Raw genomic sequence first — 12,296 nt, forward strand, 5'->3', positions numbered from 1 at the left:
TTCTAGGAGCTGAAATCCATACATTTGGAGAGTATCCAAGGTGAGGAACGCTGCTCTATCTGTATGAAAACGACTTCTCACACGTTCTGTCCTCCCAGAATTCAGCTGGTGAAGACTATTCTAACAGAGCCACTAAGATCAAGTAATCAGCATATAGAAGGGCGGACAGCTTTCTATCAGCAACTTTAATCAGAAACAGTTTTCTTTCAAGGTCAAGAACACATCGCTGATAAAAAAAATTCAATACAAGTAGAACTAAGACACAGTCTAATTTGTGGTGATAGTATCTGTTGCAAACCTAGCTTGCATCTGGGGTCTCTTTACTAAAGCCAGCAATTGTTCAGCAGCATATACACTAAATTGGACAGATCCACTTTATAAGCGTTGTCCAACATAGGTATTCCTGCAGTTCTGGGAACATGCAACACAGTGATGCTGCACTGTAGCAACATATTGGCCTATATGGTTTTAGGCACGATGCAGAGCTATAGTGTGCAAGAATTCTGCTTTTACTAAAGTAAGAGGTGTGGAGTAGTACCAGTAAAAAGTAACTGACAAACTTTTGCAATTCACAGACTTTATTATTTGAAATTGTCTCACTTTCCTTTTGCAGAGATTACTTTCTTAATGGAAAAGATCTGTAATTCAAAATTAAAACAAATTTAAGCAACTACTCAAAAAACATCCTTTGGGTGTACTCTCCACTTTAGGCTACTATGAATTTGCACGGGTTCATTCCTAAAAATAAAAAAGTTAATAAAATAGTAACAAAACAAAAAAGTAATCAGGAAACATAATACAACAAGAAGCCCACTACAAGCTGTTATTATAGTGAAAAATAAGCTTCAACATTTTTACAGCAAAATAAATAAAAAAAACCTTGCTGCATTAATGTTAATTATGGTCTCTATCTCACTCAGTAAACAAATGCATACACAGATATATGAATCCCTGCTTCTTTTCTACTGCCAAAGCAATTATACACCACCCACATTCAATATCCTTCAACCTCAACACTGGCATAAGCTACCTATTACCACCTGTAAAGGAACTTGCACCAGTTTTTAATGCACAACGGACACCTGGTTTGCTCTCAGCTGCTGGTATAATAATTACTGTCCTATGGTTGCTAAGACATACTTTGACTTTTTTCCAAGACTATTAAAACATTTCTGTGTGCACAGGCAAAAGGATGCTGGGAAAAAGCAATAAAATGACTCCAGCTGTAGCAGCCCAGCAGAACTCAAAGCTAGAAGACAGCTGTAGAGAAAATAAAAAACAGATTGGGGTTTGCTCGTCTTCAAACCTCCTCTCCACATTTTTCCCAGAAGGAAGCCTGGAGAAGAGAACATGGCACTCTATTGTAAGCCATGTTAAGACAGTAATTTAACAAGTGAACTGAAAAAAAGGGACACCAATTCTGCACTCATTTTACCTTTTATAGGACCTTCCACATTCTCGAAAAGCATTTTACTCATTAGGACCCTTCTTAAGAACACATTTTTAAAAAATGAAGAACACAGACTTCAAATTTGAAATAACCTCTGCTTTATGGTTTCACAGACTGCAGCAACTGCTTTCAGTACCAGCAACTGTTTCCCTCCAGTTAGTTGCATTCTTCTTGCCCTACATCCTGAATATCTTCAGAGGCAGCCTATGGTCTATGAAATATTTTCTAGCCATTTAAGACAGAACATTTCCCATATAAAGCATCTCCTAAAAGCATGGGTGAACCGCAGACACAGTAGTTCCATTTTTTTTAGGATCCCAACTGCATGCACATTATCAAAGCTGCCACCTTTTGTCTACTTTATTCCCAATGATATTAACTGGTCATCTTTCATAATATGGGGTTAGTGACATGTAAGGAAATTCAGAATCATGGCCTAGGTCTGTTAGTTAAGGTCACTGATCAATTCAGTGAGAACCTCCCTACAAACATGGGCAAACTCATTTTCATGCATAAGTTACCTCTTAAATGGAACAGCAATACTGTTAGGAGTGCTCACTTCAGTTGCTTAAGATTAGGTCAATTCCTTGGGAGAACAGGCACAGAGTGTGACATCTTCCTGTTTTCTGGCATACTCAGAAAGAAAGTTGAAAACAGAAACTCTCCTGTTCCAACCTGCTATAAGCCATACATAAGAATGGACTTTATTTCACTGGAGCTGGCCAGCATTTTCTGGTGGAGTTTATAAGTAACTCCCTTATCCAGATGTTAAGAGAGAACAGGGTTGCCCCTACTGGGAGTATGCCTGTAGCAGGATCCCTGTAGTTACAGAAAGTCATTCTTAATCAAGTTTTATAGATCATAAACCTAGTTTACACTTGGAGAACAACTCACATCTCCCTCCCCACAAATATGGATAGTGGGATTGAGTTTAGGAGAAAAAAATAATTCAAAATTTATATTTTAGGTTAAGAACCATAAAGATAGTGTTGTAAAAAGCTTCACTTAAATCACCTTAAATGTATTATTGGATAAAGAGATTAAAAATGCCAGATTAATCCCTCTACTTTTGATTGAAAATCAGTTCAATCAAACTACTTATTTAAAATGATTTCTGAGTAAAATCCCACAGAGTATCATTAAGAAATTCCATGTTGGGGCTTTTCGGATGGCAAACTCAAATGGTAGAAAGAACTCTTTCCAACGTTAAACCAGTCAGCAGATTTTAGCTACTGTTTTCTAATGGGGCTTCAAGTGTCATATGTAAAGCTGTTAGCAGCAGATACTTGAAAAATATGGAATGCAAAGAAACAAAGAAATGCTTTCCCAGAGAAACCTATCCACATTCTCCAATCAGTGAGAGAGGGTCTGCTTTTAATTTCATTAGCACTGAAGATCCTATCTACTAGAACATTATTCCTTTAGGAGTGCCCTCCCTTGGGAAACGTCTATCTTTCCAAGAGTGACTTGCCAGAAGTAGTCTACAGCAGCCTTATAATATCAGTGAAAACTTCGTTTCCCACCAGACAGTTTGGCTTTGTGAACTGGAAGCAATTTTTACACTATGAAGATAGAATGATTATTGCTTAAGGCAGGTAAAAATCCAACAGGGGTTGTTAAAACATGTAACAAAATAATCTACAATTTATCCCAACAATGCTGAAGAACATTTGTATATCTTAACTGTTAGGGAAGTAAGTAAGTAAATGTGCTCTAAAGGATCTCCTAACTCCATGAAGCAGATTTTGATGGAAAGGAGTATCTGGGCAGGGAAAAAGGAAAAGATTCCCATCTCTATTCAGCTAACAGAAGCCTCTGGAACATTGCTTATTGAATGTAAGTCTGTGAGCAGAGCAAGGCTGATTAGATTTCACAGAGTTTTTTAAAAAAATCCTCTGGGAAAATTATTTATGAATCTCACACTGGTTAAGATATTTATCTTTTGTGGAGTTCACATCTAAACTATAAGTCAATCTGTGGCCATTAGCTTTTATTTTCTCATTACACTGTTTTATTGTAACTTTGATATAGTATGAGCTTTTCAAAAGCTAAAGTGGTAAATTTATTAAGCTGCACTTCCAGGACAGGTTCTCAATTCTGCCCAAACCTACTAATTTTTTCTTAATGCCTTTTTCTAATTTAATCTTTTTTCCTCAAACATTTATCAGCATTCCAAATTGGACTGCTTGACAGTAGTCTATTTTTTACTGTATATACTGGATATTTTTGAATAATCAATCCAAAACTGATTTTGGTCTTCTGACTACACAATGCCACATCAATAGCTCAGTCATTTTCTGATCAACTAAGATCCCTGGCTCTTTATTTAGTTACTTCCAGCTGAGTCCTCAGCCAAAAACAAAAATGTCTCTTATCATTCCAAGTTCATAGCCTTCTACTTGGCAGGACTTCATTTCATTCCATTTCTATTACTCCAGCTCTTCCTGTGTAACTTCCTGGTCCTTCTTCGGTACTCATAATACCTTTCAAATTAGTGTTGTCTATTTCAAGACTCAGACTTCCTTTTTAAAACAAATACTGCGACATTATTAAATTAAAACAAGCTTGATCAACTACACTAGTGCTTCCTTCCAGCTCAGTGTTTTTTTTAGTACAATCCTTTATCAGCATAATTGTAACTTAGTGACTTGAAGTGTTTGTACTGATACACAACTTGTTCATTTTAAATATTATTCTCCTTCGTGGTTTGCTCTGTATAAATTCTTTTATTACAATCCCATTCTTTCTGAACAATTACTATCCTCTCTAAAGACTGCTGTACTGTGTTTCCTTCTACATTTTAGTATCTGCATATGTTAATCAAAATATGTATATTTTATATGAACATTGGTATAAAATAAATCATTTTCGGATAACAGGTAAGTCATGCTATGCTACTGACACTGCTTGATTTTCAAAAGTTTGCCAAATAGATACTGATACAAGGAGAAGACCTAAGGGTGCTGTACTCTTCAAAGCAAAGGCAAGCAATTTTATCTCCAAGTTTGGAGAACAATTTTCTTAGCCTCTAAAGCAGGGTTCTGCAAGAGGTCACTAGGGGTTCCTTGGGAGATCACAGTTTATTTAAAAAATTATTTCAAATTCAGGCAGCTTCACATCAAAGAGGTAAGCTTCATTCTTTATTTTTAGTTGAAGAACATTGTTAATGCATATATGCAGGCCTACCCATGAAAGAAATAGAATAATTTTCTATCTTCTGGCCTATTATTTGAGCCTGAATGTGCAGGGGTTCCTCAAGGCCTGAAAAATAAAGAGTTCCTCTAGGGCCAAAAGGTTCAGAAAGGCTGCTCTAAAGGCTTCAGAAAGCATGAAAGATGAAGATATAGTATCACTTAAATGGGTGGTCCAAAATATTTGGCCCATTTTATACTGGGAGAGGTTAAAGGATGATGTTAAAGTGTTAAGCTTCAAAGAGGCTTACTCATTTCCCCCTTATTCCCACTACCACAAGGAAATAATCACCCAATATTTTTTGAAGCAATTAAGGTGTGATTGTTGCCTTAAGGACCTCCCAGAGGTTTAAAATACTTTCTTCTCCTTATTTTTTACCACCACCACCCAAATGGGGCAAATCAGAACTCTCAACATTTTGTTGCTGAATTTCAGCAGAATATCTGGAAGGCACAAAATGGTTGTGACCTCTGGCTGTCTGCTCTTGATTTAAGGCAATGAAAACTGCAATCATAAATTATCTTACCAGGAAGTTAATGTGATTGCCTCTTAAAGGTTTGCATTGCAAATACATGTGATCTACTTATGAACCATGAATACACACACACACCCTTTGGGGTTATTCCAATACTGTAATCCATATTCAGATGTCTTATTTTAGAACTACTGAGAAATCACTGAATGTACCAACACTGAAAGCCTTGATTCAAGTGAAACCTCTGGAACAGATTCTATTAGACCAGTTTAAACATTCAAGCTAGAATGAACTTTAAGATGACAGTGTGGACACTTCCTTTTGCAGAGCTATAGACTAATTTTCCTTTATAGTTATACTTTATGAACTGTAAAATCAACTATGTCGGACACACTACTTTGAAAACATGACTTAAAATGCTTGTTTACTTGCCTAAAACATGTATTTCCGTTTCCAAGGAAGTTTTTTTGAGAGAAACTTTTGGTTAATCTAAGTATTATCAGTGGGAAAGTTTTAAATTTGGAAATAAGCTGTTACTGATCTTATTATGAAAGATTGTTCTAAAGTTATTGGCTTTGCCTTTGTTCTAATAACTCTGCCATTTTTTTGCTTATTTGACATTAGTAGAGTCATTTGTTACTTTTTGGAAGAAGGCAGTTTTATCTAAGATTCACTATTTGAGTATTTTTCTCTTGATAGCATATATGCAAACAGGAAAGCAGATAATGGGTTCAGGATATTTATTAATAGAAAATGTTGATCTCCTTTGTTATGTCTGTTCTCATTTGCCTCATGACTTATATATTCCAAACCAAAACTACTAGTTCAGGAAAGGAAATGTTGTACCTGTAGCTAACAAGGAAATCTCTCTTGACACCTGTCAGGCTCCCTGCCTTACCAAAATTAATCAATTTACTCTAAAATTGGGAAATCAAGATGCTGTAAAGTACTTGTTGTTGTTTATTTGTTTAGTCGATTTTGACTCTTCGTGACTTCATGGACCAGCCCACGCCAGAGCTTCCTGTCAGTCGTCAACACCCCCAGCTCCCCAGGGACGAGTCCGTCACCTCTAGAATATCATCCATCCATCTTGCCCTTGGTCGGCCCCTCTTCCTTTTGCCCTCCACCCTCACGAGCATCAGCGTCTTCTCCAGGGTGTCCTGTCTTCTCATTATGTGACCAAAGTATTTCAGTTTTGCCTTTAATAACATTCCCTCAAGTGAGTAGTCCGGCTTGATTTCCTGGAGGATGGACTGGTTTGATCTTCTTGCAGTCCAAGGCACTCTCAGAACTTTCCTCCAACACCACAGTTCAAAAGCATCTATCTTCCTTCTCTCAGCCTTCCTTATGGTCCAGCTCTCGCAGCCATATGTTACTAAGGGGAACACCATTGCTTTAACTATGCGGGCCTTTGTTGTCAGTGTGATGTCTCTGCTCTTAACTATTTTATCGAGATTTGTCATTGCTCTTCTCCCAAGGATTAAGCGTCTTCTGATTTCCTGACTGCAGTCAGCATCTGCAGTAATCTTCGCACCTCGAAATACAAAGTCTTTCACTGCTTCTACATTTTCTACCTCTATTTGCCAGTTGTCAATCAAGCTGGTTGCCATAATCTTGGTTTTTTTGAGGTTTAGCTGCAAGCCAGCTTTTGTACTTTCTTCTTTCACCTTCATCATAAGGCTCCTCAGTTCCTCTTCGCTTTCAACCATCGAAGTGGTATCATCTGCATATCTGAGATTGTTAATGTTTCCTCCAGCGATTTTAACTCCAGCCTTGGATTCCTCAAGCCCAGCATGTTGCATGATGTGTTCTGCATACAAGTTGAATAGGTAGGGTGAGAGTATACAGCCCTGCCGTACTCCTTTCCCAATCTTAAACCAGTCCGTTGTTCCGTGGTCTGTTCTTACTGTTGCTATTTGGTCATTATACAGATTCTTCAGGAGACAGACAAGATGACTTGGTATCCCCATACCATTAAGAACTTGCCACAATTTGTTGTGGTCCACACAGTCAAAGGCTTTAGAATAGTCAATAAAACAGAAATAGATGTTTTTCTGAAACTCCCTGGCTTTTTCCATTATCCAGCGGATATTGGCAATTTGATCCCTACTTCCTCTGCCTTTTCTAAACCCAGCTTGTACATCTGGCAATTCTCGCTCCATGAATTGCTGAAGTCTACCTTGCAGGATCTTGAGCATTACCTTACTGGCATGTGAAATGAGTGCCACTGTTCGATAGTTTGAACATTCTTTAGTGTTCCCCTTTTTTTGGTATGGGGATATAAGTTGATTTTTTCCAATCTGATGGCCATTCTTGTGTTTTCCAAATTTGCTGCCATATAGCATGCATTACCTCGACAGCATCATCTTGCAAGATTTGGAACAGTTCAGCTGGGATGCCGTCGTCTCCTGCTGCCTTGTTATTAGCAATGCTTCTTAAGGCCCATTCAACCTCTCTTCAGGATGTCTGGCTCTAGCTCCCTGACCACACCGTCAAAGCTATCCCCGATATTGTTATCCTTCCTATATAGGTCTTCTGTATATTCTTGCCACCTTTTCTTGATCTCTTCTTCTTCTGTTAGGTCCTTGCCATCTTTGTTTTTGATCATGCCCATTTTGGTCTGGAATTTGCCTCCAATGTTTCTAATTTTCTGGAAGAGGTCTCTTGTCCTTCCTATTCTATTGTCTTCTTCCACTTCCGCACATTGCTTGTTTAAAAATAATTCCTTATCTCTTCTGGCTAACCTCTGGAATTTTGCATTTAATTGGGCATATCTCCCCCTATCACTGTTGCCTTTTGCTTTCCTTCTTTCTTGGGCTACTTCTAGTGTCTCAGCAGACAGCCATTTTGCCTTCTTGGTTTTCTCTTTCTTTGGGATGTATTTTGTTGCCGCCTCCTGAACAATGTTGCAAACTTCTGTCCAGAGTTCTTCCGGGACCCTATCTACTAAGTCCAGTCCCTTAAATCTATTCTTCACCTCCACGGCATATTCCTTAGGAATATTAGTGAGCTCATATCTAGCTGGTCTGTGGGTCTTCCCTAATCTCTTTAGTCTGATCCTAAATTGTGCAAGAAGAAGTTTGTGATCTGAACTACAGTCAGCTCCAGGTCTTGTTTTTACTGACTGTATAGATGTCCGCCACTTTTGGCTGCAAAGGATGTAGTCAATCTGATTTTGGTGTTGTCCATCTGGGGAAGTCCATGTATAAAGCCGTCTCTTAGGTTGTTGGAGGAGAGTGTTTGTTATGCAGTGAGTTTTCTTGGCAAAATTCTATCAGCCTATGTCCTGCTTCATTTTGTTCTCCCAGGCCATGCTTACCTGTAATTCCAGATGTCATTTGACTGCCCACCTTAGCATTCCAGTCTCCTGTGATGAAAATAACATCTCTTTTAGGCGTGTTGTGCAGTAGGTGCTGCAGATCCTCATAGAACTGCTCTACTTCAGCTTCTTCAGCATCTGTGGTTGGGGCGTATATTTGGATCACTGTGATGCTAGATGGCTTGCCCTGAATTCAAATTGAGATCATTCTATCGTTTTTTGGATTGTATCCAAGCACTGCTTTAGCCACTTTATGATTAATTATGAAGGCTACTCCATTTCTTCTGTGGTCCTCTTGTCCACAGTAGTAGATCTGGTGGTCATTTGATGTGAAGCGGCCCATTTCAGTCCATTTCAGTTCAATGACGCCCAAAACGTCTATCTTTAATCTTGACATCTCACCAATAACCACATCCAATTTGCCCTGGCTCATAGATCTTACATTCCAGGTTCCAATGGTATGTTGATCCTTAGAACATCGGATTCGCCGTTCACCACCAGCACCGTCGGCCGCTAGCCGTCCTTTCGGCTTTGAGCTAGCTGCGTCATCACATCTGTGGCTAGTTGAACTCATCCTCTGTTCCTCCCCAGTAGCATTTTGACCATCTTTCGACCTGGGGGTCTCATCTTCCGATGGTATACCGACATAGCTCTGGTTGTACTGATCCATTTAGTTTTCACGGCAAGAATACTGGGGTGGGTTGCCATTACCTTCCCCAAGGATCGCATTTAGTCTGACCTCTCTGTCATGACCTTCCTGTCTTGGGTGGCCCTTCACGGTTTAGCTCATGGCATCATTGAGGTGCTCAAGCTCCAGCACCATGACAAGGTAACAATCCTTTGCTGAAGTGTAAAGTACTAGCATCATTTTATTTACAAGTCCACAGATATATTTATAAAAAATATTTAGAAAAAATGCAAAGGTAAGTGGATGTGTTAGCATTCTAGGAATCTTAAAAGGGATGGCAGAAGCAATTCTGTGTGGGTGTATGCAACATGCTTTCAAAAATCCAAACACGCTGTAGGATTCCTTTGCTTATTGAGGAAATAGGTAATACCAAAACAAAGAGAGCTACAGACGATCCTCTGAGGAGCAGGATCTTGGAGAAATCTTGCACTGTCCAGAATGGTAAGAACATAAAGAGATCCCTTGCAAATTAGATTCTATTATCACACTAGTGTACATTCAGTTCATATAATAAGAGTAGAAAGAAGAGATAGCCCTCAGTCTGACCTCAGTGGTAGCAAGTGTAAATCTTAGTCTCCAGAAACATAAACCCTTTTTCAGGAATTGGTTTACTCAACAGAAGGCTCATAGACATAACTCAACTAGATTCATTTCTTTACTGCAGAAAAGAATGAAGCCGTATGCACAATGAAGCCGATTTGCCCACCGCAGCCTTTATATGGGTCACTGTTCCAGGGTTTAAATTCTAGATCTTTTTCATCCCATGTTTCCCAGTCAGATTCTCTTGATGGTCTTGGAGGGTAGCTGATCAACTGACAGAATGGTTCTTTCTAGTCTGGGAACTGGTTCCTGCTTCATCAGCTTCTTTCCTCAGAGCAGATTTTTCTGGTTAATACTCCATGTTAAACTTAAGAAAAAAATTGCTTTCCTTAATGAAATCCATAAACCTTATCCCTGAACATCCCTTATTTTTAATCAAATTCCGGCAAGCTTAAAAAAGTAGCATTTAGTGTTGAGTTATGCTCTTCCCAGATAACCTTGAGCACTGACAGTACCATTTCAAAATGAAGGTGGGACATTAGATAGTGCTATACGTGAAATTTTAAAAAGCTTTCTGAATATTCAGTACATTAGGAAGCTTAGCCTGAACCACTTTAGTGTTTATGTTTGGGCAAGTCTTCTCTATGATGTGATAATGAAACATGTATTTCTGTCATTTAAAGTCTGGGAAAGGTACACCATGCTGACCACTGTGTTAACACTAATTGAAAACTTATTTATTACTGAGCTTACCTTTATTGTATTAGGAGCACAGCTTTTGTTGTTTCTGTATATTCCTGACTGACAGCAATCTGCTCTGATGGGAGGGCACCAAGCAGACATTTCGAGGTAGAAACAGTGCTGCTCTGGGGCCAAACCCGAACACTGAAAACACAATTTTTGACAATCTTGCTTTGTTAAATCCTGTATTCATCTCACATTCACAGGCAATATGTTACTACTATCACAGCTTCAGCATCTTTTTCTGTCAATGAATCATTTCTTTTCAGGGATTAGAAAAGTTCATAATTAGCTTCTAGATCCTGTCACTCATTTGTCTGAATGCAAACTATGCTGATTCATTAAAAGTTTTCCTCAGGACAGGTAATAGTTTTGCATTCCAAAGAATCAAAGATGTCTACCAAATCTTCTCTCAAGGCACGACTGTCCCAAAACTAGCAACCCATGGATAAAAATGAATGTTAAGTCTTTCCTTTAGCATTAAGAGTTATTGTCATTTCAGCCAATGTAATTAACATAATGGACTAGAAAACACTTACTGGAAAGCCATCTGCAGGCACTTCAATTTCATCATGTGAGGTCAGACAACCTGTGGGAGAAAGAGACAAACGTAAAATTTTAACTTGCTTTTATTTGTGGTCTAGAGTTCTCAGTAAGCATAGCACAATGACTTTATAAGAAACAATATTTATATCATTTTTATAAGAAACAATATTTATATCATTTTTATAAGAAACAATATTTATATCATCACAATACAGGAGATAGTAAAACACAGCATGTGAGGAAACACTTTAGACAGTGGCATATTTTGTTTCCATATCCCTCTCCTGCTAGAAAGAGGAATAGATCTATTTTAATACACTGATTTTGAATGGCAATTGCTCTGTACCCAGGAGTCCCACTTTGGGGCCAGGGAATTATGCACATTATAAAGTTTGAAACAAGGACCAAAGCACACAGATGCTATGGTATGTGCCCATTTACAAACTGGCTCTCATACAGAGTATGGGCATGGATCCATTTTGTAGAAAGGGCCCAGTGAGAGCTAAGTATTTTTGCAGGAAAGCTCTGACAACTACTGAAAGTTGTAAAGTTTTTTTTTCCAATGAAGATCTGAACTCTATTACCTTTAAACATACTAATGTAATCACTGAATTTGCCACTTTCTTGGCCCAGTAGGAATTACTATGGGGAGCTACAAATAGAATCATTCTTTCTATCCTGATTTGAACCACTGCTCATGTATCTTATATGGTGTTTATAGCAGCTGCATGCTGCTCTCTCTTTTCTTCAAGACTTAAACCAGCATTTTCTTTTTGCATATGTGCACATATATATATATATATATATCAGTAATGCTTTTGGCTTCCGTTCTTTAAAACTGGCCATAAATGGAATAGTGAGGGCAGATGAAGTGAGCAACTACCCCACTAAAAAAAAAAAAAAATGGAGATGCACAGTTGCACTGATACTAATTAAGTTCAGGTAATCTTTTTTTTTTTTTTAACCAAAAAGTCCCTGAATAACAGATCCATACCTTGAGATATATCTTCTACAGCCCTACGAATTCCTCTATCAAATGCTCTTGCATCAGCAGGACTTTGAAATGTGAGGCCAAATTTTTTGTCATCAATCTTCCAGTGGTGAAAAGTTGGCGTAACCTTATTGTAAATGAGCCCCTTCTTTAATGTACACTCCAAAACCACCTGAAAAGAAGACAAGTTAAAAGAGGAGGTTACTATAAGGAGCTTTTCTTTCTCTCTCAACCCACCCCCCTCTGAATTGTTAATTGTTTAATAGAACTGAATCATTCTATTAAAGCTGTTCACAGAAAAAAATGGAAACAAGACCTAATTAAAAGACCTAATTACTAAAATAGACAATGTAA

At 38.2% G+C, this 12,296-nt stretch overlaps 1 protein-coding gene across 2 annotated transcripts in view; it reads right to left on the bottom strand.

Annotated features, from left to right (window-relative positions):
• The window catches only part of SPRED1 (sprouty related EVH1 domain containing 1), a 97,332-nt gene that overhangs the window by 8,552 nt on the left and 76,484 nt on the right, over positions 1-12,296 (bottom strand). For both annotated transcript variants that reach the window (XM_063289986.1, XM_063289985.1), the window contains exons 3-4: positions 11,946-12,114; positions 10,945-10,994 (exon numbers count right to left, since the gene is read on the bottom strand). In XM_063289986.1, coding sequence (XP_063146056.1) covers positions 10,945-10,994; positions 11,946-12,114 — 219 coding nt within the window. The remainder of the gene's footprint in view (positions 1-10,944; positions 10,995-11,945; positions 12,115-12,296) is intronic.

This window comes from Candoia aspera, chromosome 1 (genome assembly GCF_035149785.1).
Source record: "Candoia aspera isolate rCanAsp1 chromosome 1, rCanAsp1.hap2, whole genome shotgun sequence".
NCBI lineage: Eukaryota > Metazoa > Chordata > Lepidosauria > Squamata > Boidae > Candoia > Candoia aspera.